This window comes from Lissotriton helveticus, chromosome 9, assembly GCF_964261635.1.
Source record: "Lissotriton helveticus chromosome 9, aLisHel1.1, whole genome shotgun sequence".
Classification (NCBI taxonomy): domain Eukaryota; kingdom Metazoa; phylum Chordata; class Amphibia; order Caudata; family Salamandridae; genus Lissotriton; species Lissotriton helveticus.
The window spans coordinates 60,095,003-60,118,778 of record NC_136070.1 but is presented as its reverse complement, the minus strand read 5'-3'; the positions used below and the strand labels follow the sequence as shown (position 1 = coordinate 60,118,778).

The 23,776-nt window shown below is 48.0% G+C and overlaps 1 protein-coding gene across 1 annotated transcript in view; it reads right to left on the bottom strand.

Moving 5' to 3' along the window:
- The window catches only part of RYR3 (ryanodine receptor 3), a 1,933,484-nt gene that overhangs the window by 696,495 nt on the left and 1,213,213 nt on the right, over positions 1-23,776 (bottom strand). The window contains exons 57-58 of the mRNA XM_078661960.1: positions 9,277-9,400; positions 3,812-3,927 (exon numbers count right to left, since the gene is read on the bottom strand). Coding sequence (XP_078518086.1) covers positions 3,812-3,927; positions 9,277-9,400 — 240 coding nt within the window. The remainder of the gene's footprint in view (positions 1-3,811; positions 3,928-9,276; positions 9,401-23,776) is intronic.

Genomic DNA, 23,776 nt, shown 5'->3' with positions numbered 1-23,776 from the left:
GAGGATCTCCTTCCTGGCCTTTACCTTCTGGAGCCAGAGCAGAAGCCTTCCTTCACAATCTCTCAAGGTCTTATTGGAGAAAGTGCGACAAATCTTACACTCCTTCGCCTGATGATCTGGGTAAAGGCAATATATACAGTCTTCATGAGGATCATCTGTATAAAGTCTTTTCTTAGAGCAGGTGGCACAAGCTCTAAATAAGCTTTTCTCTTTTCCTTGTTAGCCATGGTAGAAGAAATAGAGAAGTTTCCAAAAACTCAATCTAGAAAAAGGGGAACTCCCAAATTCCACTCACAGAGTATAAATTGAAGATTTTGAGCAGAGCTCAAAGGAGACTCCCTAGCACAACGTGCGGTAGAAAATCTGAGGGGCAAGAGGTTCTCTCAGGAGTGTTCTAGAGGGTGAGGACAGCTGATTGTTTCAGGGAAAAGTTTGGGCCTTTTTTACATAACGAAGGCTATGTGTTGCAAAAGGAAAATGGGCCTAGGCCTCTTTTCAGTTTGCTTTAATGCTATGCATTGCTTTTTTATGTACCGGAGACTCCCGTCTCGATGACGGGGAATAATTCAGGCATGTGAATCTTGTGAATCTATGAAAGTTCCAATACTGGAGTAACTTAAAATAACATCTACTACTTCAGGAGGAAGATAAAAAGCATTCAGGTGCACTCAATCTGCACTGTCTTTGGAGGTACTACTGGAGGGTCCACATGTGCCAGCATGTGTGAAAGGTGAGGAGAACACAGGAAGCTAGCAGGTCTAGCGGGTGCAAGAATAATATGACTGGAAGATGTGCTCCATTCTGAAACATCAGATTCATAGCCTGAATATCCTTTATCCTCTGAAGAGGAGGAAAGGCTCAATGTCGTGTCCTATACTGCCTCTATGAATGGGATGCACTGAAAGGGCTCCAGGTGAGACTACTGGCAACACTTTTGTGAAGATTCATGGAGTGGAAGTCAAGCCAAACAGGAGGACCACAAATTGATAATGCATGGCTCTGCCATGTAGTGTAGGTACTTCCTATGCGATTGCAAAATCGGTATATGAAAATACGCGTCCTGCAGATCGACAGACACCATTTAGTCTTCAGCTTCCAGTGCCAACAAAACCTGAGTCAGGGAAAGCATCAGGAATTTTTCCTTGCTCAGGACCAGGAAGTACCGGAAGTACTACCCATGACCCTGTTCCTGCTCTGCTCTGGAACCAATTTTACTGCCCTCTTCGAGATGTTTACCTCCTGCTGAGGATATGTATGTGGGCTGCAGAGGGAAAGGAAGACGAGCTGGAAACGGGTGGAGGGGCTTGTTGGTAGAATACAGCATACCTTGTTTTTATGATCTGCAATACCAACTGGTCTGAAATTATGGCTCTCAGGGTTGTAAAAAGGAGAATACCAGTTCCCCAACAAGTGCCCAATGCTCCAACAAAGGGGAAGTAAGGCTGCTTCCCTACTGCCTGGAACAGAGGAAGAAAAGGAGGAGGGACAGAGAGGTAAGGTCCAGCCTCTACTCTTACCATGATCCAGTATTGCTAAAACAAGTGGTTCTGTTGTTGCTGCTGCAGGGAAAATTACACTTTACAATGCACGCGTTACAACGCATGTCATTACAACACATTTTTTACATCGCAAAATCCATTAAAACACAAGTTGTTACAACGCATGTCATTACAATGCATAATCCATTACAACGCAATCACTATTCTAACTCTGCCGGGGCTTTACTTTGGGGAATGCGTTGTAGTGGATTATGCGAAGTGATGACATGCGTTGTAATGGATTTCGAGTTGTAAAAAATTAATTGTAATGACATGCGCTGTAACGCGTGCGTTGTAAATGATGTTTCCTACTGCTGGCCTTGCTATCTGCCACAAAAGGAGAAACCTTTGGTGAACATTCAAATGTTCAAAATTGTCTGTAGTCTTGCTGGTGGGTTTGGAGTCTTAGAGATCTAGCAGTGGCTCAACCACTCCCTGTAGCACTCAAGGACCAAATCCGCCTTTTCCCCGAACAGCAGTGAACAATCAAGGAAAGGTCCATCAGTGTTACTTGAATATCATTGCAGAAACCTGAGTTGTGCAACCATGTAAGTGCCCATCGCACATGCCATGTCTAAGCCTGATTGAAGGACTTGTCTGTTTGAGGCCTGGTCATCCTGACCATGTCGAACATGAGAATAAAGATTCATTAAACATGTGGCATTAATAGGGACATGTTATGGGCCATGTTCCCTGCTGCAAACAACTCTTGGCCAATTGCTTTATACTCTTAGACTCTCTGTGTAAAGCAGTGGTAGGGAAAGCTCCAGAAGATAAACTAGTACCACCAGCTTTCCAGGAAGGGATGAGGAGAATGGAAAGGTGGTTGCCTGGAGCTGGTGTATATAGTCTTTTCCCTAGTAGAGTTACAGCAGGGGCTGAGTTTGGATTTTCCCATGGCCAAATGACTGAATCAGTGATGGCTTGAGAAGTGTGGTGCACTATTTTCGTTAAGAGGTTGAATTTCACCTCCACTGATGGTAGGGGAAATTCTAAAACTTCAGTCGCCTACCATACGAAGCAGTGATGTGAAGTGGTTTCTATTTGAGGGAGGCCTGATGGAGGACTATAATTCCCATTCATTGGAGGTATCTGAGCCAATGAAATCTTTCTGACAAATCGGGATCCATGGAGCCAGACAAATCCTTCCCATCATCTGTGGCCTGCCTTGGGTTCAATAGAGGATCAGAATCACCCTCCAAAGAACAACCTGTGTTCTTGGACAAGCCTATGTGCATCCGTTCTGGATCAGTACACAGAGTCTGGTAGATCTATTATGGCCAGTTTTGATGGCATTGGAAAATCTGTCACTGGTAGTGTCAGCATAGGTGCCAGTGAAGGCTGGTCTGGAGTCAGGAAAGCTGGTAAAGACCTCATTGGAGAAATCATGGCCAAAAACATCATCAGCCACAGTGCTGGAGGTGAAAAAATCAACAGCATTGGATCCTGAGTGAAGGAAATAGGCGACAAGTGCAGGAGGGTAGCAAGCAGAGTGGAGAACCCCATCGGCAGTATCCAGAAGGGCCCCTGGGGCACTAAGGTGTTCCACAGGGGACTATTGCCATATGAAACAAATCAAACGTAGCACTGAGGAACAACGAGGGGTATGCACCAAGAGCAGGGAAATCTAAGTACGGCTGAGGCCTGGTGTAGGAGCCACAGACGTCGATGGTCTTGGGGCCAGCGTCGGGACTGGAGGGACTCATTTAAGCCTCATGACTCTATCTCAAGGCAATAACTATAACTGGTCTCTATAAGTCAAATGGAATGCCTGCTGGTTCATTTTGACTTATAGGGACTAGATATTGCCTTGAGAAGGAGTCACAAGACTTAAATGAGTCCCACAGTGACTTTCCTTTGGAAGCTCGATGCCACTCAGAGTCATGGTGATGTTGTTTCCAGCGCAGAGATGGTGCCAGCGCCCTATACCAGTGCAAAGAGCTATCAAAAGATTTCTGCAGTCTGATGCCTGAAATATTCAGTGTGAGGAATCTGTAGGTTGAAGTCTTCATCAGTTCTCCAGAGTGTGAAGAATTGCAATCTACATCACCCTAAAATTGACTTATTCTATTCTACAATGTGAAGAGTTGACATCTGCATTACCATACATCAAACATATCTCATTTTCCAAAGTATGAAGAGTTACCATATACCTTATCATAAATAAGGCACATTCTATTTTCCAGTAAGTGAAGCGCTCCCTTTTACATTACTGGGAAGGTTTACGACCCATAAGGCTGACACAACAACATTTTTGAGGATGGTTAACTTACCCAAGTGTGCTATGAACTCTTGTGCTGAGTTGACATACTTTAATATCTTCTTCAAAAATTTAAAGGCAAATCTTTTCTCCATAGAAGAGGCATCCAACTCCATGTCCTTCAAACCCCTAAATTGAGAGTTTAAGAAAAGAAAGAATGTTATAGAGCATATTTCCTCCTTGCCCATTTAGCTGCCCTTTTCCCGCTGCTGCTCCCCTGCTGCCTCTCCTACTTGCCGTTCCCGCACCCCGCCTCCCAGCTGCGCTTCTTCCACACTACATTTCTTTATTTCCTTCTTGAAGCTTTGTTTTCCCCATGCTTTCTCTTTTTGTCACAGTTTTGATACCTTTTCTTCATCCCATTGCATTCCTCACTTTGACTATTCTAGATCAAAGACTGACATGAAAAATATGTCATGATCCCGGAAGGAAGAACACAGAAAAGGTGCTAAGTGGGCTCAAGTACACTAGTACGGGCATTACACAGCCTCCTGCAGCTGCGGCCTGTGCAGGTAAGAGTGGTAGGGCCAGGTTGAGGGGGAAATACGACAGATGACCACAAGGGGAAATTAAATAAATAATTAGTTTTCCCTTATCGCCGTCTGTCAAAATCCCCCCCGTCCCCACCGCCCCACCGCTCTTACCTGCACAGGCAGCGGTTGGTACCTTGTGGTGCACGGGGTCGGAACACCCCAAGGGGCCCCCCAAACCTTAAGGGGCCCCTATTATGCACAAGGGTCTCAAACATATGGAATACTCAAGAGCCCCAATCACAGTTTACAGGGAAGCCCCCATTGTTTTGCATTATAGCACTGTACACTAACCTGAATAGTCAGGAAAGGAATCATGTCACCTCATGTCTTCTGACTGCCAAATGTAAGATAAATATTAGCATCTAAGACAATGGGTCTGCCAGCTGGGGCATGATCACAGAGAATGACAGAGACTGTCAAGCTTATTGATCACCCTGGGGTGACCCAATCATTTTTTGGCTTGAAGAGCAAGGCCACTTACTCATTGTCAGTGAAATTGCTCTCCCTCCCTTGCAGCTCCACCATTAAGTGAGGTCTTCCCCCGAGCCCCTGCACTCTCGAGTGTTGGTGTTGGAGGCCCTCCTCCACCCACAGGTTTCACCTGCGCCTCATCCCTGTTGGTCCAGTGGACCTCTGTCTCCATTCTTTCGCTCCGCTTTTTCTCTCCTTTTTCACTCGTTTTTTCCCCCTCACTTCTATCTCCCCCCTTCACTCTCCTTCTGGGTCTTTCCTCCATTTTCTGTCGTTTTCCCCACATTTCAATCTCCCCCTTTCACTCTCCTTCAGTGTCCTCTGTGGCATTCCGCCACTCTTTCTTGCACTTTTGCTGCATTATTTGCACTTTTCTCTCTCTTTTTGCCTTTTCCCTTTTGCCTTTTTCATCCCGTTTTACCCTGCCACTGCGGACCCTGCGGACCATCCCCCCAGTACGACCAGTGCGACTGGCCCAATCCAGCTCCCCTCCCAGCTCCCGCCTCCCAGCTGTCCAGCCGTCCCCGACTCCTTAATGGTGGCTGCTGCGACGCCCGCCAAAGGCAAGCCTGTCTGCGCCCGTTCTCAACCCGACTGCGACCAGCACCAGGAACCCTGGATCTCTGCACCACCAACACTACTACCCAGTGGCACTCCACGCTCTTAACCCAGGTCGCAACAACAACTGCAAGCTAGCATCACCAGCCAACACCCACGGACCTTTCAGCTGTCACCGCTGCCGGCACACCAGCAGCACCGCCTAGACCACGGACCCAGTGCAACCATCCAGCAAGAACACAACCGAACCGAAGACCCTGCAATGCATCCTCCTCAACATCTGATCCCTCCACAAACACGCCACTGAAATCTGGGACCTCCGCGACAGCACCACCCCGGATTTAGCATTCTTTACCAAAACCTGGACCACCACCACCTCAGGACCGGACATCGCCATCGCCATTCCCCAAGGATACAAGATCTCCAGAAAGGACCGACCCACCCACCCGGGTGGAGGAATCGCCATCGTCCACAAATCCACCCTCCATCTGAGCACACTCCCCCACGAGCCCACAGACCTGATGGAACACTTCAAGATACTGCCCAGCCCTACCTTCACCCTCCGAGGAACCCTCATCTACTGAACCCCTGGACCCAGCGGACTTTTCACCAACTCCATCGCGGACATCATCACCCCGCATGCCATTGCGTCCGCCAACTACACCCTACTGGGAGACCTCAACTTCCACCTCGACAACCAACTGGACCCCAGCACCACATCCCTCCTGGACAACTTCCACAACATTGGACTCCGCCAGATCGTGACCGAACCCACACACTCAGCAGGACACACCCTCAACCCCCTCTTCACAACAGTAACACTCCATCATTTTCAGCCACACCACCGAACTCCCATGGACTGACCACTGATGAGTCCACTTCCCCTTCAGAATACCCACCATCCACAGACGAGAGCACCTGCTCCACGAAGAAACTGAACCAGAATCACCGATGACAAGCTAACCTCATCGCTCAGTAACTCCACCCCAACCATCGCAGAAAATGACGACCCCAACATCGCAGCTCGAACCCTGTACAGATGGATCTCTGACAGCACCAACACCATAACCCCCTAAACAAAAACTACAACACCCATGCCAAGAAAGCTAGATGGTTCACCACCGAACTTCGAGAGTCCAGACACACTTGCCGACACCTCGAAAAGGCCTGGAGGAACACCAAATCCACAGAAGCCCACGACAACTTCAGAGCCGCCACCAGCAAGCACCACCAACTCATCAGAAAAACGAGGAAAAAAGCGATTGAAGACAGAATCTCCACTCATGCACACAACAGCAAAGAACTCTTCAACATCATCAAGGAGTTTGCCCAACCCACCAGCGAGTCCACGACATCCCTCCCTCACAAGACCTATGCGACAAACTCAGCACCATTTTCCACCACAAAATCAAGAGCATCTACAGCAACTTCAATGAAGTCAACCAACACACTGGACCATCACCAACCACCCATCACCCTGAAGCCAGCGATCGACAACTGGACAGCCCTCACCACCGAAGACACACTGAAGGTGAAGTCACTCCGGGGCCCCCACGGACCCCTGCCCCACCACGTTTTCAAGAGAGCAGCCGACACCATTGCACCCATGCTCTGCCACACCATCAACCGCTCCCTGGCAACCGCCTCGACTGGAAACACGCTGAGCTCAACCCCCTCCTGAAGAAACCCTTGGCGGACCCCACCGACCTCAAAAACTACAGACCCATCTCCCTGCTCCCGTTCCCAGCGAAAGTCATATAGAAAGCCATCAACAGCTAACTCGCCACATTCATCGAAGAGCACAACATCCTTGACTCCTCCCAATCCGGCTTCAGAAAAAAACACAGTACGGAAACCGCCCTCCTCGCCGCAACAGACCACATCCGTACCTTACTGGACAAAGGAGAAACAGCATCCCTCATCCTCCTGGACCTCTCAGCGGCGTTAGACACAGTCTCTCGTCGTACCCTAATACACAGACTCCACGACGCAGGGATCCAAGACAAGACCCTCGACTGGTTCCGCTCCTTCCTCTCGGGCAGAACGCAGCGGGTCAGACTCACCCCTTTCCTCTTGGACTCTACACCTACCACCTGCAGAGTCCCCCAGGGGTCCTCCCTCAGCCCTACGCTCTTCTACGTCTACATGGCTCCGCTCGCCCCCATCGTCAGAACCTAAGGACTCAACATTGTGTTATACCCAGATGACACCCAACTCATCCTCTCCCTATCCAATAAACCCAACACCGCCAGACACAACTTTTGAGAAGGCATGGAAGTCGTCGCCAAATGGAAGAAAAACAGCTGCCTACAACTAAACAACAACGAAACGGAAGTAGTCATCATGGGCCCAAACCCCGACGCCTGGAGAGACACCTGGTGGCCCCCCGGCCCTCGGAAGCCCGCAACCTGGGAATCATCCTGTACTCAGAGCTCAAAATGGACCTCCAGATCAACTCCGTCTCATCCTCCTGCTTCCACACCTTCTGCCTCCTACATAAGACCTTCAAATGGATCCCCCTCGAACACAGAAAGACCGTCACTCACACCCTGGTCACCAGCAGGCTCGACTATGGCATCACACTCTACGCCGGAATAAACAAAAACTTCACCGCAAGCTACAGAACATCCAAAACGCTGCCGCAAGACTGGTCCTCAACCTGCCAAGACACTGCCACATCTGCCAGCACCTGCGCATACTCCACTGGCTTCCTATCGAAACTATAGTCACCTTCAAGATGCTAACCCACGCTCACAAGGCCCTCCACGACACCGGACCAGCATACCTGAACAGCCACTCAAATTCCACGCACACCAAAGGACCACACGAGCAGCCAAGCTCTCCTACGCAGTGGTCCTCTGCACCAGAAAGACCAGATCAGGAGACCGCTCCTTCTCCTTCCGCGCGGCGAGAGCCTGGAACGACCTTCCGCTTAACTTCAGATAGATAAGATCGCTCCCCATCTTCGCAAGAAACATCAAAACCTGGCTCTTCGACAGACCCCCTCCTTGATGGACTGGAACTTATGACCCCTACCTACCCCCCAGCACCTTGAGACCCTTACGGGTGAGTAGTCGCGCTTAACAAACACCTGATTGATTGATTGATTGATTGAAAAGTTACACTTACAGACTTTCAATTGTCTTAAAGGGGAGATTATAGTGTAGGCTATGGTATGCCTTTTGGAGGATACTCACACCTTCTGTTTCGCCTTCATCTGAAATGGGAATGGTGTATAGGGATGCTCATATGACAGCACAGAGATACTCACTGCTATAAGCCTTCCATCCCACTCTTTTAGAGGTGTGGGAGATTCCTGCGGCCAAGGAATGAGACTCGGCTATGCTACAATGTCATTGTGTAATGTGAGATCAGCACAGGCTGATTCTCTACCATACATACATCCATCATTAATGAGTGAGAAGGATGGTGGCTGAAGGGAGAGATCACAGATTGGCATTGTGGGCAGGGACACTGAGTTAACATCAATCAGACAAAAAGTGAAGACAAGGGGAAGGGAACAGAAAGAAGAGAGAAATAAAGTATGCCATGTCTGAATAAGAGAAGCTAAACACTAGTGACCATGTGCAGGGATGAGGAGCACAGCTTTTGTAAACCTGTTTCCCTTAGTCTGTCTACGTCTCCAAGGTAATACCATTGTCTTGTGGTGAACATGGTGGATGCTGAGCTCTGTGCTACAAATCCCCCTAGAGACTATTTTTAAAACACATATGAGGATGGTCTACGTTGGTGTCAACATTACTCTTGCTGGGTTTATGTGCAGAAGTTATTCTTGTAACTAGGTTGAATTTACTTCAATAAACGTACTTAGTGTACTTGAACTACGTAGACTACCTCAACATCTAAATGCAAACATGGCAAGTACAATAAAGTTATTTGAAACAAAATCTGTTACCTGGATATAGCATAGCCGTTTACTTGGAGGAACCTGAATAACTCCTGTGCTTTGTCTTTGTCTCTTGACTTCTCTTTAGCCGTCAGTGTATCATAAGGAACCAGCAAAGGATGAGTGCCACCACCTGGAGGATGGAGACGAAGATCTGTCATATTTCACGAGATCTATATGCCACAACTAGCTTGACAGTTGTTTTTCATTTAGCAATGTTTCTCCTTGGTTCCACTCTTTGCTTTGAGTTTTATTCATGTTACAGGTTCAGCAACTTAAGTCTCAGTAAAATACTTCTTAATGATTCTTGTTTAATTAAATAGACTTTCAACAAACTGTTTTGTTATAATCAACTTCCAGGATGCCAGAATATGGTCAAATTCCATAGATGTGCGGCACTTGGGGCGCATCATCGGAGGATTCCAGCAGGCACAATACCAATGCATATGTTCAAACATTTCTCTACTTCATCATATCTCTCCTGAATGCTTTACTGATTCTTTACTTCATCTACCACGCATAGCGCAGAATTTCCACAGGGGCAGGTGTGAATAGTGTATGTAATTTGCACAACTATTAAAATTACCATAGGAAATTTAGCAATAAACATATATTTAAACTACATAACCTCATCCTCCCAAGCATGCATAGTTATTTTGCTGAACATCACAAGGAAATAACTATGCCTTTTCTAGGAAAGTGGCAAAACAAATTGACAATCACATTCTCTTTATTTCCATAGTCCAATCTTACCCTCAATAGCTGTCTTTGTCTCTTTTCCCAGCCTCGTCTCTCTGCCCTAGCTCACTTCCAGTAGAATCAAACCTAACCTTTCTGACAACTACAGAAATACATTTAGCACACTACTCATAACTCCCTCTCCTTGATCTAGCACTCCACCTCCCCACTTTCAACTATACTCAACTCCTTTCAACTACTTCTCACACAGAACTGACCTCAGGCCAGCCTATATCCCTCCAGCCAATTCTACTTCACATTATAGACCTCAGGAAGCAGGAATCCTAGATCTCCCTTTGGGACCTCAATTCAACAGCTCTCGTAACCAGATGCCACAGTATGAATTATTTTGTTTTCACCCTGTAGATTCTTCCATTGAATTTGGCCAATGACATTTAATCTAATTATTTGCCAGACTTTAGCACTCTCCAAACAGAGACCCAGCCTGATGTGAGTCATAATAACTAAAAGGGCCCCCTAATGTTCTTTATTCGAGGATCTAGTCCCCTCAGGTCCCTTACAAGAAGATAATGAAAACGCACTTGGTTATACCATGTGGCTATATACCAGGAATTATGTTTATTGAAGCTGTTATCCTGATGTTAAGTACTGAGAGCCCCCAATCACTCGAATACTCTTTTCCAATTAGCCAATTGTGTTGAGAGAATGTGTGCATTTTGCAAACATATCCCTGGTAAAAGGGATGGGTGCTTGTAATGGTGATTGTGACCCTGCTGGCACAGTGAACGTTGACTTGCCCATCAACATACCCAGCAGCTTCTTTTTTCTATAAAAGGGGAATACATAATTCCTTACCAAAGCAGCCCTGTCCACAAAGTGTTGGAAGGAGCTGTTGATGATGCCTTCTCTGGGGAAACAGTAATGACTTATAGAGAGTTTCAAGCTGAAAACATCAAACTGTTTCAGTCCCTGTGAGCTCCATTACCTAAGGATACATATGAGGTCCCCTTCCTGATAGGCTGGCACCCAAAAGCTTGGACACTGCATGAGATTAAATTGGCACCGAACACTCATCTAGACCCACTGTAACCTGGAAAAGTACTGGCTTTTAAGAATTCCTATGTTACAGGAATTGAGAAAGGGGAAGTTTGGAAAAAAAATCTCCATAAATCCTAGCTAATTGCACTTTAATTGAATAGAACTGCATATTTGTTGTAGCCGAAAGAGGTGCTTGATTAGTACCATCTATTCCTGGCGTGCCCTAATTGATGTACTTTACTCTATTACAGATTCAAAATATTTTATCTATGAAAGGACCTGGTAGAAGCATACACTTCTTTTAAAATGTTCATACAATCCTGGAAGATATGATATGGAAGTTCACAAACCAAATGCCAGGAGTTGTGAAAGGGATAACTCTTTTACTATTTTAGAAGAGATATGACTTCTTGTTCCAGCCCTAGCTCTTCAACAGATTTGTATTTGCTATACAGGGATTTCAAAGAAACAAAAATGTTTGGCCTTAGAAACTAAACATGGGTCTTAGAGACCTGTTACTTTGCATTCCTGCCACTCTCTCTTTATGACCTCTAAGACAAAAGACAGCAAAGGCATTGTACAAAGGTTAAAAGGTAAGCCTGGGCTAATCCTGGATACCCCAAGCTGAAGTCCTTGTCAGGTTGCAATCATATTAAAGATATTCAATTGCCTAGCTGCTAAATGCAATGATTAAAGGCTCTGTTGCAGGATTGTACATTATGCTCTAAGTAGAATATTTGGCCTGTATGGCAATTACATGCGTGGTCATAGAGGTCAGATTGGTTATGGTACCACCACTGCTGAGCCTCCTGAGGCGGTTATGGTACCACCACTGCGGAGTCTACTGAGGCACAAAGAGCCTCAACCCTCCTAGAGGTCCTCACACATCATATATCTAGAACAAAGGTGAGAAGTATTAGAATACATAATGTGCATGAGGGGAGTGCATGAGGGGAGCGTTTATTTAAAGAGGAGGGTGGGCCACGTGTGTACGTATGAAAGATAACAAACCTGGAGAACAATTACAGGAAAGCAACGTTTTCCTTCCGTAGATTCACATGCTTGAAGTAGAATAGCAAGCTGTATTGACAGCTTAAATCCATAAACATCAATATATGCGGGATAAAATTGAAAGGTACACTTTATTTAAAAAGATGATGTAGAACTGCCTGTGCCATCACTGTGTTTGTCTGTTCCAGCTTCCAAGCAGTAGTGCTTTGCCAAGTTGTGCCTGTTTCTTCATGTTATTACTCGGCAAATATCCTTGCATAGAGCACTGTTGATGTTGCCATAGAACTGGAAGAATGGGCTGTGTGTGTTCCAGTGAGTAATCGTCCAGCTTTTAGACGGCAGAACACGATCACTGCAGTGATCCATCCAGAAACTCCTTGTTTTGAGACCAGACATCCTTAACAGAGAAGGAGACTAGCAACTGGTTTTGTTTTCTGAATTATTCAATTTTGTTTAGGTAGAACTTGAGACACATAATGACACTGAGCAAATGTAATGTTCTGTATGGTGATTTTTAGAAGACAGCTCTACATATTATAGGCTCACTCACATGAAATTCCATGGGAACTTTGGATTCGTTTTAAGAATAACCTTGAGCTTGGTAAATTGTAAGTGAAGTTCCGTGATTGTGAAAGCTTGAATCTAGGTTCAGAAATGTAATTTAGACATGAGTAATCCATGAAATTTTCGAAATTTCAACATATGGTTTGTACGCACAATTCTCAAAATTAAATCATTTTACCAATTCAAGTAATTACGAGCCATTCCAATAAAAAATTACTACAAACGAGCCATTCTCGATAACGCACAGGAACAACAGAACGTGAATGGCTGGTGTTTGTGGTGCTTTTTAATTTTTCTGCACTTTTTTTGTGCAAAATGTGCCCTTGTCTCAAAAACTGACTTGAAAACACATTTTGAGCGAAAATACATTTTGTGTAATTATGTGCTAGTATTTTATGCACATTTTGCACAGCCTTACTTCTCACTCACTCTCCTTACAAATATTATGGTCAATAAACTTACTGTCTTCCAAGTGAGGTATTGGTGGAGTCCTTGATGGCAGAAGAACTTAAAATGGACCCTACAAGAATTCCTTGATGAGTCGCTGGAACCATAAGGATGGCTCTTATGGAGATCGTCTACGGTATGAAATTGCTTTCAGATGAACTTTATTTATGTCCGTTTCAATCCTGATTTAGTCTGATCTAACAAGTAGGATAAGATCTGGTGGCCCTGGAAAACTCTAAAGAGCTCGACACACAGAAACTCTTCCATTAGCAGAATAGGTTTTGTTATTGGGCATAGCTATGGACTGTGCCAGAAGGCAGGGACATCTTAAGGATTTTAAGGGCCCTGGGCAGCACACATTTTGGAGGGACCCTGTTCAGGAGAGCTTTGAATCTATGATCCAGTTTTAGTTTTTTCATGCCCTGTTTGGCCAGATCACTGACACTGCACAGGCACACTGGTCCAAAATCTAAATGTATTCTATCTAATAATCGGGGATAGGGATCTATGTTTTCAATATGGTCTTTTCTCATATGTAAGGTCCTGTTTTGATCTAAGACAGTGATACTTAGAGTATGGGAGAGTATAGGAGAGAGAGTTGTATGTGAATATATAAAAGATACCAATGTTGGAGAACTAGAATTACATGTAAGTAACTCATTTCTTCTCCAACATTGGATCTTTTGTATATGCACATGTGTGAATTAGAATAGCAAGCAGTAAACAATTATATTACATAAAAAAACGGGAAGTAGGCTCTCCTTTATTGGAACAGGTTTCTCAGGACTGTTTGTCCCACTGCAGTGTCAGCTTGTGCGTCCATGTCAAGGCAGTAATGCTTCATGAACGTGTGCCTGTTTTGCCAGGTGGCTGCATGACAGATGTCTCTCAAAGGCACCCCAGCATAAAGTGCGGCAGTTGATGCCATGCTCCTGGTGGAATGGGCCCTCACACTCCCCTGGAGTGGACGCTTAGCCTTAGCATGACAAAAGGTAATACAGGCTGAGAGCCTATGAGCTTTCCCTTGTTCAGGCCTATTCAAAAGACACAAACAGCTGGTCTGATGTGTGTTTGTCCTTTGTTTCTCTATGTAGAGTCTGAGACATATACATAAGTCCAATAAATGTAACAACCTTTCTGATGACGTTGATGAATTTGGGAAGAAGGATCAGAGAATGTCAGTTTAATTTAAAAGAATGTCAGTTGGAACCTTGGGTATACACTTGGGATTGGTTCTCAAGATTACTTTGTCCTTTGCAAATCAAAGAAAAGGTTCTGTGATGGCGAAGGCTTGAATTTCTCCCACTCTTCTTGCAGATGTCAAGGAAGAGGAAGTGCTGTCTTCCATGAGAAGAATTTCAAATGTGCCTTACATATCGGTCAAAAGGTGGCAGCGTCAACTGACAGATGATGGTTTTAAGTTCCCAAGGAACTAGAGGCTGACAAACAGGTGGGCCTGCTCTGAAGAGCCCCTTCATTAACTGCTTTATTATTTGTTGTGAGCACAGAGTAGATGACAAAAGCTCAGTTCTCTTAAATCTTGAAGTTGCAGACAGATGGACCCTGAATGAAGAATATTCAAGACCACTCTTGGCCAGATCCTCAAAATACGGGAGAATTTGATGAGCTCTTATTTATTTATTTATTTTATTTGAAGTGAATGATGGCCCTTATCCTTGCCCCAGGTACACACACGCTTCCTCTTGGCGATGTAGGCATTGTAGGTCTTTGTGGTTTATGGAGCTCAGGCCTGAGCCAAAATATTTTTACAGTTTTGCACTGGATCCAAATGGGCAAATTTGAAGTAGTCAGTACCATGTTGTCAAGTTCAGCAACTTGGGGTTGTGATGGAGAATCTCTCCGTGGTGACAGGAGAGAATTTCTGGCTGCAGCATTAGATGTATGGGTGAACGTGTTGATTACTACACCAGTATTGGCGTGACAACGCCGAAGCAATGGCAATCAGGGTGCAATGATCCATCTCCTCCTTCCTCAACTCCCTGGGGATCAGGGAAACAGAGGAAAAATGTAAGCAAAGATTTTGGACCAACTGATCGATAGGGCATTGCCCACTGTTCCTGGATGCTAAAACCTGCTGTCGAAGCACTGGCATTTGCTGTTGTCCGGAGTAAAGAACAGATTACTCATGGGATGACCTCACAGATTGAATATATAATCCACCTGGTCTTGGTGCAGTTCACAATCATGGCACTCTGAAAGGTGTCAACTGAGTGTATCCGCCTGATCTTTCTGCGAACCTGGCAGGTGTTCCACAGCGATGTCTAGCTTGTGAGAAATGGCCCAGTTCTACAATAGCTGAGCCTCATCTGAAAAGGGTCTGGACGATGTTCCTCCTAGACAAAATGCACAAGTTACTACTTGTGTAACGATATATCTGTAAGAGACATTAGTTAGTGATAGATTCCTTACCTTAGAATATCCCCAGGTGTCGGACTGGATCCGGAAAGTTTTGCTTAGCAGTACGCCTGCGCATCAGTAGGTGGCATCATGCGGCTCCGCGTCTGTCACTGGCGTCGTCAGTGCCGAGACAACGTCACGGAGGGTACTTAAGCGCCACCTATGCGCGCTGACGTCAGTTCTGTAAACGAGTTTCCGCGCCGAAAAGCAGAGCCATGCAAGATACTGAAAATTGGTGCATAAAACTAGGGCCCTAAAAGGGAATGACCTTAACCCTAGTAATCAGTTCGCAGAACAGGGAGGATGAGTGGGGCGGTAAGGAGCCTATCACTAACTAATGTCTCTTACAGATATATCGTTATACAAGTAGTAACTTGTGCATCTGAAAGAGACACGTTAGTGATAGATTCCATACCTTAGAATAGATACCCCAGCAATACCAACCCCGGTGGTGGGTCTGCGAACAAGATTAAACCAGAAAGTCACGGAGCACAGAACGGCCAAAGAAGCCGTCTTTCCGGACCTGACTGTCAAGGCAGTAGTGCTTGGTAAACGTGTGCAGCGAGGCCCACATAGCTGCCTGACAAATGTCCTGCACGGGAACGCCGAGTCCCAAGGCAGTAGTGGCTGCCGTTGCCCCACAAGCGGCTCCTTCTTGGCCAAGGAGTAACATGCTTTGATGCACAGAATGACCCACTGGGAGATGGTCCGTTTGTGCACAGCCCGACCTTTTTTGGTGCCCATGTGGCCAACAAAAAGCTGATCATCCACCCAGAACTACTAGTTACGCTGCAGATAGAATGCGAGTGCACGTTTCGGGTACAAACGGTGGAGCCTCTCCTCTTCCCTTGAAGGATGCGGAGGTGGAAAGAAGGTGGGCAAAGTGATGGTCTGCCCGATTGGAAGGGCGTGACAAACTTCGGCAGAAAAGGAAAACGGGTCTTAAAACCACCTTGTCCGGATGTACAGAAAGGAAAGGAGGTTTGGAAGAAAGGGCCTGGAGCTCACTGACTCTTCTGGCAGAGTTGATAGCAAACAGGAAAGCCGTCTTTAGAGTGAGAAGACGTGAGGGACAGTTATGAAGGGGCTCAAAGGGAGCGCACATCAGAAAAGTCAAGACAAGATTTAAGTCCCACTGAGGCACTATGAAGGGTACGGGTGGAAACGTATGCGTAATGCCTTTAAGAAAAAGGTTAACAACCGGGGACTTAAAAGAGAAGGCTGATCTGGAAGCCGTAGAAAGGCAGAGAGGGCCGAAAGATAACCTTTGATATTGCCCAGAGCAGAGCCCTGCTGGGCCAAAGAGAGAAGGAACAGAAGAACCTCAGAAAGAGGGGCAGAAAGGGGATCCACAGCATTCGCTGTGCACCATGCCACAAATCTGTTCCACCTGCAGGCGTATACCGTTTTGGTGGAGGGACGCCTGCCTGCCAGAATGACATCACTGACTTCGGGAGGAAGATCGAAAGGTGTCAACTGTCGCCACTCAATTTCCATGCATGGAGGTGGAGGTTGGACAGGTTCGGGTGGAGGACCGTCCCCTGCTGCTGCAACAGAAGATCCTCCCGAAGAGGCAGACGGATTGGGCGATCGATGCTCATACTGAGTAGCTCGGGATACCATACTCTTTCGAGCCCAGTCCGGAGCCACAAGAATCACTTGGGCCCGGTCACGCCTGATCTTCTTCAGCACTCTGGGCAGAAGTGGTATAGGCAGAAAGGCGTACAATAGACCGCAGCTCCACTCGCGACGAAAAGCGTCGCCGAGCGAGTGCTGCCTTGGAAATTCCAACGCGCAGAACTGATGACATTGCAAGTTCTCTTCGGTGGCGAATAGATTTAACCAAGGTTCTCCCCACTGCAGAAGGAGACCTTGCACCACGTCCAAGTTCAGACACCATTCGTGATCCACCATGCACCGGCGGCTGAGTTTGTCCGCCCTGGCATTCAGAGAACCTGCCAGGTGTTAAACCACCAAGGTAATGCCTTGATGGTCCAACCATGCCCAGAGGCATAGAGCCTCCTTACATTGGGTCCAGGACCCCACCCCGCCCTGTTTGTTGCAATCCCACATGGCGGTGGTGTTGTCCGTGAACACCTGCACTACAATTTCCCGGACAGAGGGAAGGAATGCCTTCAGTGCAAGCCGGATCGCCCACAGCTCCAGAAGGTTGATATGGAGCCAGGACTCCGCTGGAGACCAGAGGCCTCTGATCTCCGCCTCTCCCAGGTGACCTCCCCGGCACCAATGTGTGCTCCGGTTGGGGAAGGGAGAGGGATCTGCCACTGATCCAATCGCGATTCGTGAGCCACCACTGCAACTGTTGTGCAGCGCCCTCCGAGATCTGGACGTGATCAGACAGGTTGCCCTGATGCTGTGCCCACTGGAACTTCAGGTCCCACTGCAGAGCCCGCATATGCCATCTGGCATGTGCCACCAGCAGGATACAGGAGGCCATCAGGCCCCGAAGCCGGAATTTCAGCCTGACAGAAACCCGGGATAGAGGCTGAAAGAGCGAAATCATAGCCTGAATATCCCGACTCGCAGCTCGGGAGGATAAACCCAAAACAGCGTCAAATCCAGAACCGCTCCGATGAAGGGGAGCTTCTGAGAGGGACTCAGGTGCAACTTCGGCACATTGATGGAGAACCCCAGCCAATGCAAGAGGTCGGCCGTAGTCTGGAGGTGGGTGACGACTGCCTGGGGCGAGCCCGCCTTCAACAGCCAGTTCTCAAGGTAGGGGAAGAATGACACCCCTGACCTGCGCAGATGAGCTGCGACCACCGTCATCACCTTCGTGAACACCCGAGGGGCACTGGTAAGGCAGAAGGGGAGCACGGAAAACTGAAAATGCTCCTGGCCTACCGTGCACCGCAGGTAGTGCCGGCAGGACGGGGATGTGAAAATAAGCGTCTTGCAAGTCCAACGCTACCATCCAGTTTCCAGGGTCCAGGGCAGTCAGGACCTCGGCCAGAGTCAGCATCTTGAATTTCTCCTTCCGGAGGAAGCAATTGACATCCTGGAGGTCCAAGATGGGGCGCAGGCCCCCTTTGTCGTTCTTGGGGACCAGAAAGTAGTGGGAATAACAACCACTCCCTACTTGCTGACTGGGAACGCACTCGATAGCCCCCTTGGCCATGAGGGCCCCGACTTCCTGACGGAGAAGAGCCAAATGATCCCCCAACATGCGGTGGTACCGAGGTGGCATGGCCGGAGGGGAGGACAGAAAGGGGAGTGCGTAACCTTGGCAGATTATCTGCAGCACCCACTTGTCCAATGTAATTTCGCGCCAGTGGTGGAGGTGGTGGAGGACCCTGTCACCCACCGGCATGGGGTGCTCCCCGAAGCTCGGATTAGGAAGGCTTAGAGGTGGAGGCAGCGGGGGTAGAGGTGGACTGACCCGCGCGCTGGTTACCAGACCCACCCCAGCGGAATCCACAGCCGCGCTGAGGCTGGTTCTAAACAGGTTTGCTGGAGGAGCGGGCTTGGGTGCCCCTGCCCTGGCCACGAAAGGAACGAAACCCAGGCGTGGCAGGGTTCTTTGTGTAAAGACCCAAAGACTTGGCCGTGGACCAAGAGTCTTTAAAGCGCTCCAGGGCATTGTCGGCCTTATCGCCAAAGAGGCGGGAGCCATCAAAGGGCATGTCCATGAGCGAGCCCTGGACATCGGGTGAGAACCCAGTGGAACGCAACCAGGAGTGGTGCTGCAACGCCACAGTCGTGGAAATTGCCCTGCCCAACGAATCAGCGGTGTCCAAACCACACCTGATGGCAAACTTTGCCGCAATCTCTTGAGAAAGGACAGCCTAGACCTGAGCTACCAAATCCCACACTGCGTGGGAGTAACGGCCCAATAAGCAGGCAGTGTTAACCGACCACAGCCCCAAGCTGGCTGAGGAGAACAACCTCTTGCCAAATTGGTCTAGCCTTTTAGAGTCCTTATCCGGTGGGAAAGGCACTCTGCGACGTCGAGGCCTGAATGACCAGGCTCTCAGGCATGGGGTGAGTGGTCAAGAAGGCGGGATCACCAGGCGCCAGGCGATGACGCCTAGCGACGTTTTTATCCACCGGCGCCCCCGTGGCCAGTCGCAACCAAGTGCCCAAGAGGACTTCGGTGAGGGCCTCATTGAAAGGGAGCAGGGGCTCTGACGACGCAGATGCCGTCTGGAGCACCTCCGTAGGAGGTTGGTTTTAAGGGCCACCGTAGGGAGGTCGAGATTGAGAGCTTCCCCAGCCCAACACAGCGCCACAGTGTAGGAAGCACCCTCCTCCATAGTAGGTGGAGGAGAGGCAAACCCTGGGTCAGAAGACACATCAAGTTCGCCCGCATCTTCAAGTTCGTCCACCCATTCTTTCTCGGAGTCACACTGCCGGGCAAGGGGGTCCTCGGACCCGTCCCAGTCCTCGTCCGGCTCCGGTGTAGAGGGAGCCAGTCACGGCGGCAGTGCCGGAGCCGGAGAAGGGACAAGCGGCATCAGGAATAGTGCCGAAAACGGCGCCAGCCAGGGCGGAGCTGGAGCAGCATCACAATTCGGATCCCAGGCAGTAACAAAATGGTCCGGGAACCGAGGCAGGCGTGGGATGAACGGCACCCAGTGCAGAGCCTGGGGCAGAGCCAAGGGCGGCGCTGGGGCCGGAGCCGGCGGCGCTGCACCTTGTGGCACCAGGGCCGGAGCTGGTGCCGGTGGCGGAGCCACTGGGCCAACAAGATCTGGACGCCCCTGCCCCCCTTGTCTGCCTGCGGGGAGCGACAGGGGGATGTCGGAGAGTGAACACGCTTCTCCGACTTCTTTTTATGGCATTGCTTACTGGAATCTGAAGGCAAAGACTTAGAGCCCGAGGAGCGACGGCTCCGGTCCCGCGAGCTGTCTCATGAACGGCCCCTAGCCCCGGAGCGGTGGTGAGAGGAATGCCGGACCTCCAGCAACTTCCGGCGTCGCTCCTACAAGGCCATGGCTCAACAGTCTCGACAGTCCCGGGAGTCATGATTGTTCCCCAGGCAGTAGAGGCACACATCATGTGGGTCCGCCACCGACATGTTACTGCGGCATGACCCACAAGACTTAAATCCGGGCATCCCTACGTGCACCAGGAGACAAGAGGAGACAAAAAGTCTCATTAGAGTAGTCAAAAAATGACTGAGGTATGTGCTCAATCCAGATCTGCGCTTTCGGCGCAGTAAAAGAAAGAACTGACTTCAGCACGCATGGGTGGGGCCTAAGAAACCTCAGTGATGTCGTCTCGGCACTGACGACGCCAGTGACGGACACGAAGCCGCAGGACGCCACCTACTGACGCGCAGGGGTACTGCTAAGCAAAACTTTCCAGATCCAGTCTGACGCCTGGGGATATTCTAAGGTAAGGAATCTATCACTAACGTGTCTCTTTCAGATAGATAATGTACAAAGTGTAGCGAAGTGCAAGGTTTTGTAAAAACTGCCCTCACCCAGAACAAATTTTGGCATGCTTCATCATAGGGCTGCTGCGACACCTCTGTGCAGACCAACGCTAGAAGTGGAGCAATAGGGTGGGGAAGACAAAACAAACACAAAGAAAAGGGAAATGATCCTCCAGAAAATTATAAGTGCAGATAGTAAGTCTAAAACTAACTAAGGGATATCCTCATAATAGATTTATTCCTGGATTCCCTTGTTAGGGTTAAAAGGTATCTCCCTACAAAAGGATGGTGGTGAGGTGAGTGTATTAAGCACCCATCACCCCTCCGTTCTGCGTAAAGGTTGACATGTTTCGGACGGATTGCGTGACTCTCCCGGGTTTTGTCAGGACTTTCGGATCCATGTACTAAATCCCTTTTTATTTTATACAAGTTGTATATCTGATTACTCCACCTGTTACTTGTAGGTATGATGGGTTCTGCAATCACACCCCTAATAGGATCTGTAAGTGGAGAGAATAAAAAATACAAGTGAAAAGAGTTCTTGTATTAGTTCATAAACATGCGTACATTTGATGAAATGTGATTTTAAAAATTCTATATTTGCTACCCTTGTCTTTCATTACAACCTTTTTGGTGCGATGCGGCCTTACTATCTGTTATTTTATCACCACTAGTGAGAGGGCAATGTCCTTTGTTGCCTGTGATTTCACAATACTGATGTAAAAAAACGTGGTACATCTTACCAAGTTTCACTTAGTGTACCGCTAGAAATGGCAAACTGTACTTGCTGTGTTTTTGATGCATGGGTATGTGAGGTCTGGTTGCCAGGGGTGCCCCATTTATGCTCGGAAAGTGCCTCAGGGCAGAATGAGGTTAATAACCAATGGGCTACAAAGATCCCTCACACTTGGTGACCACTTCCAGTTGAGTGTGGCATCTGGTTATCTCAGGATGCACCGTTCTGCCCACTCCTAAGATAAGACCTCTTGCCTAGTGTACAGATCTCACTAGCTCAGCCACGGGGGGTGGCTACTTCAGGCCTACATGTCCTTAGGAAAACAGGTTTGGCAACTGGTCTGCTTTCATTGCCAGCCTGTTTACCTCAACAATGGGGCAGCTCTCCCCCCTGGTGCTAAACATCCGCCCTTCAAAGGAGGCTTCACCTTTGAAGCCTGCCTTTTAGGACTAAAACCCAAGTGGCTTCCAGCAGGAAGGAGATGACACCTCCCTGGCCCACAATCCTCATTCTTTTCCTTCCTGGGAGTTGTTAGCACGTCTCTGCAGGAGGGCAGAAATTTGTCTTGTGGACGCAGCATCTTTTTGTGCTTGACAATGTAGTTTCGCCTTTTGGGGCTAACACCCAAGTGGCTTCTTGCAGGAGGGAGTTGATACCTTCCTGGCCTGCAAATCCTCATTGTTCTTCTTTGTGAGAGTCATTAGCAGGTTGCTCAAGGAGAGCAGAATGGTGTCTCGCGGGCCAGGCTCTATGTGTGGCCTGGAAGGCAGAGGACTTATAAAGGCAACAAAGTGGCAGCTATGCTAGAGCTGTGCACTGCAATAAGTTATATTCATTTTGACTTGAGATACACGTTGGGCTTAATGTAACAAGTTGTTTGATACCTTGGAATGCCCACTTTGATTGCACATGTCAGGAGTTAGCACAGTTAGGGATGAGTGTGTAACCCTACACTTGCCAATTGGGCAACCAAGTCTTTCTACAGTAAAATGGTACTTATGCGTGTCTTAGTGCCAGGTCATGTAAATCACATGTCCTACACACATGTTCTGGGGAAGTGTGGCTCAATGGTTAGAGCGGCAGACCCTGATGCAGAGGTCTGGCCCGGACCAGAGTTCAATTCCCGCCTCGGCGGGTCTTGGGCTCAATTTCCCCGGACCTGATAATTCTCGCCTCGGTGCCTATTCTAATCATGGGTCCCACTCTGCAACTCTGGGCAATAGCTTGCTTAATCTCCACAACGGCCCCAACAGCGCTAGGATGCCTGGCCTCACCTTGGGGATGCACAGGAGTGGGCACTTCACAGGGAAAGGCCAGGAAGGGTTCCACAGCAGTATGTGTACAGCGCCTTGAGACCCCTTTCAGGGGTGATACGTGCGCTATATAAGCACTACATTTTTTCTTAAGTGGTGGCTTGTCGGGCTAGTAGTGCATGACTGCTCTACCAGCCTGCAGTGGCGGACTGGGGGACTTGTTTTGCCTGGTGTAACCCTCTAACTTACAGGTACCAGGGTACCATTTATCAGGGACTGGGAACTGGTTAGCTAGCCTCAGTGCACTCTCAGATGTCGAAAACCCAGCATCAGCCGTTGAAATGTGGGGGTGTCCATACATAAAGAGGCATTTCCTCACAGAGTATCCTCACAATAATCAACACCCATTTTTCACATCGTTCTAAGATATGAAACCTAAAGGAATGGGTAATAACATTGAAGGATGGATGGGGTCATTATATGTAATTAATAGTGGATTATCCACTAGAAGATGAAGATTGATGCTTTTTACTTTGATTTGTCTGTCCACTGTGCTAGGCTGTAGCTTCCATGGCTGATTCTTACAATAAAGGCATTTGTGAGGTTTTTTTTTTAAACTTTGTTTATTGAAGGCAATCAGAAGTACATTACATGATTGAACGGCATCTTGTACATTATCCGCAAATTTCAGTTCAACATTATACATAGTTACTTAGGATACATTTCCTATCATCCTCTCCTGTCTACGCAATTCCATTTCCACCGTGGGTGAGACACAAAGATCTCCCCTGTATTTGTTCCAGTGTGACCATTTCCTGTCCCATTTCTTTGGGTAGCCCCTTGCCTTGTTGACCTCTGTCTCCGCCAACATGCATCTATACATTTCCCTAACCCATAGGTTGATACGGGGGAGTTCTGGTCTTCCCAACCCTTGGCTATTTCTCT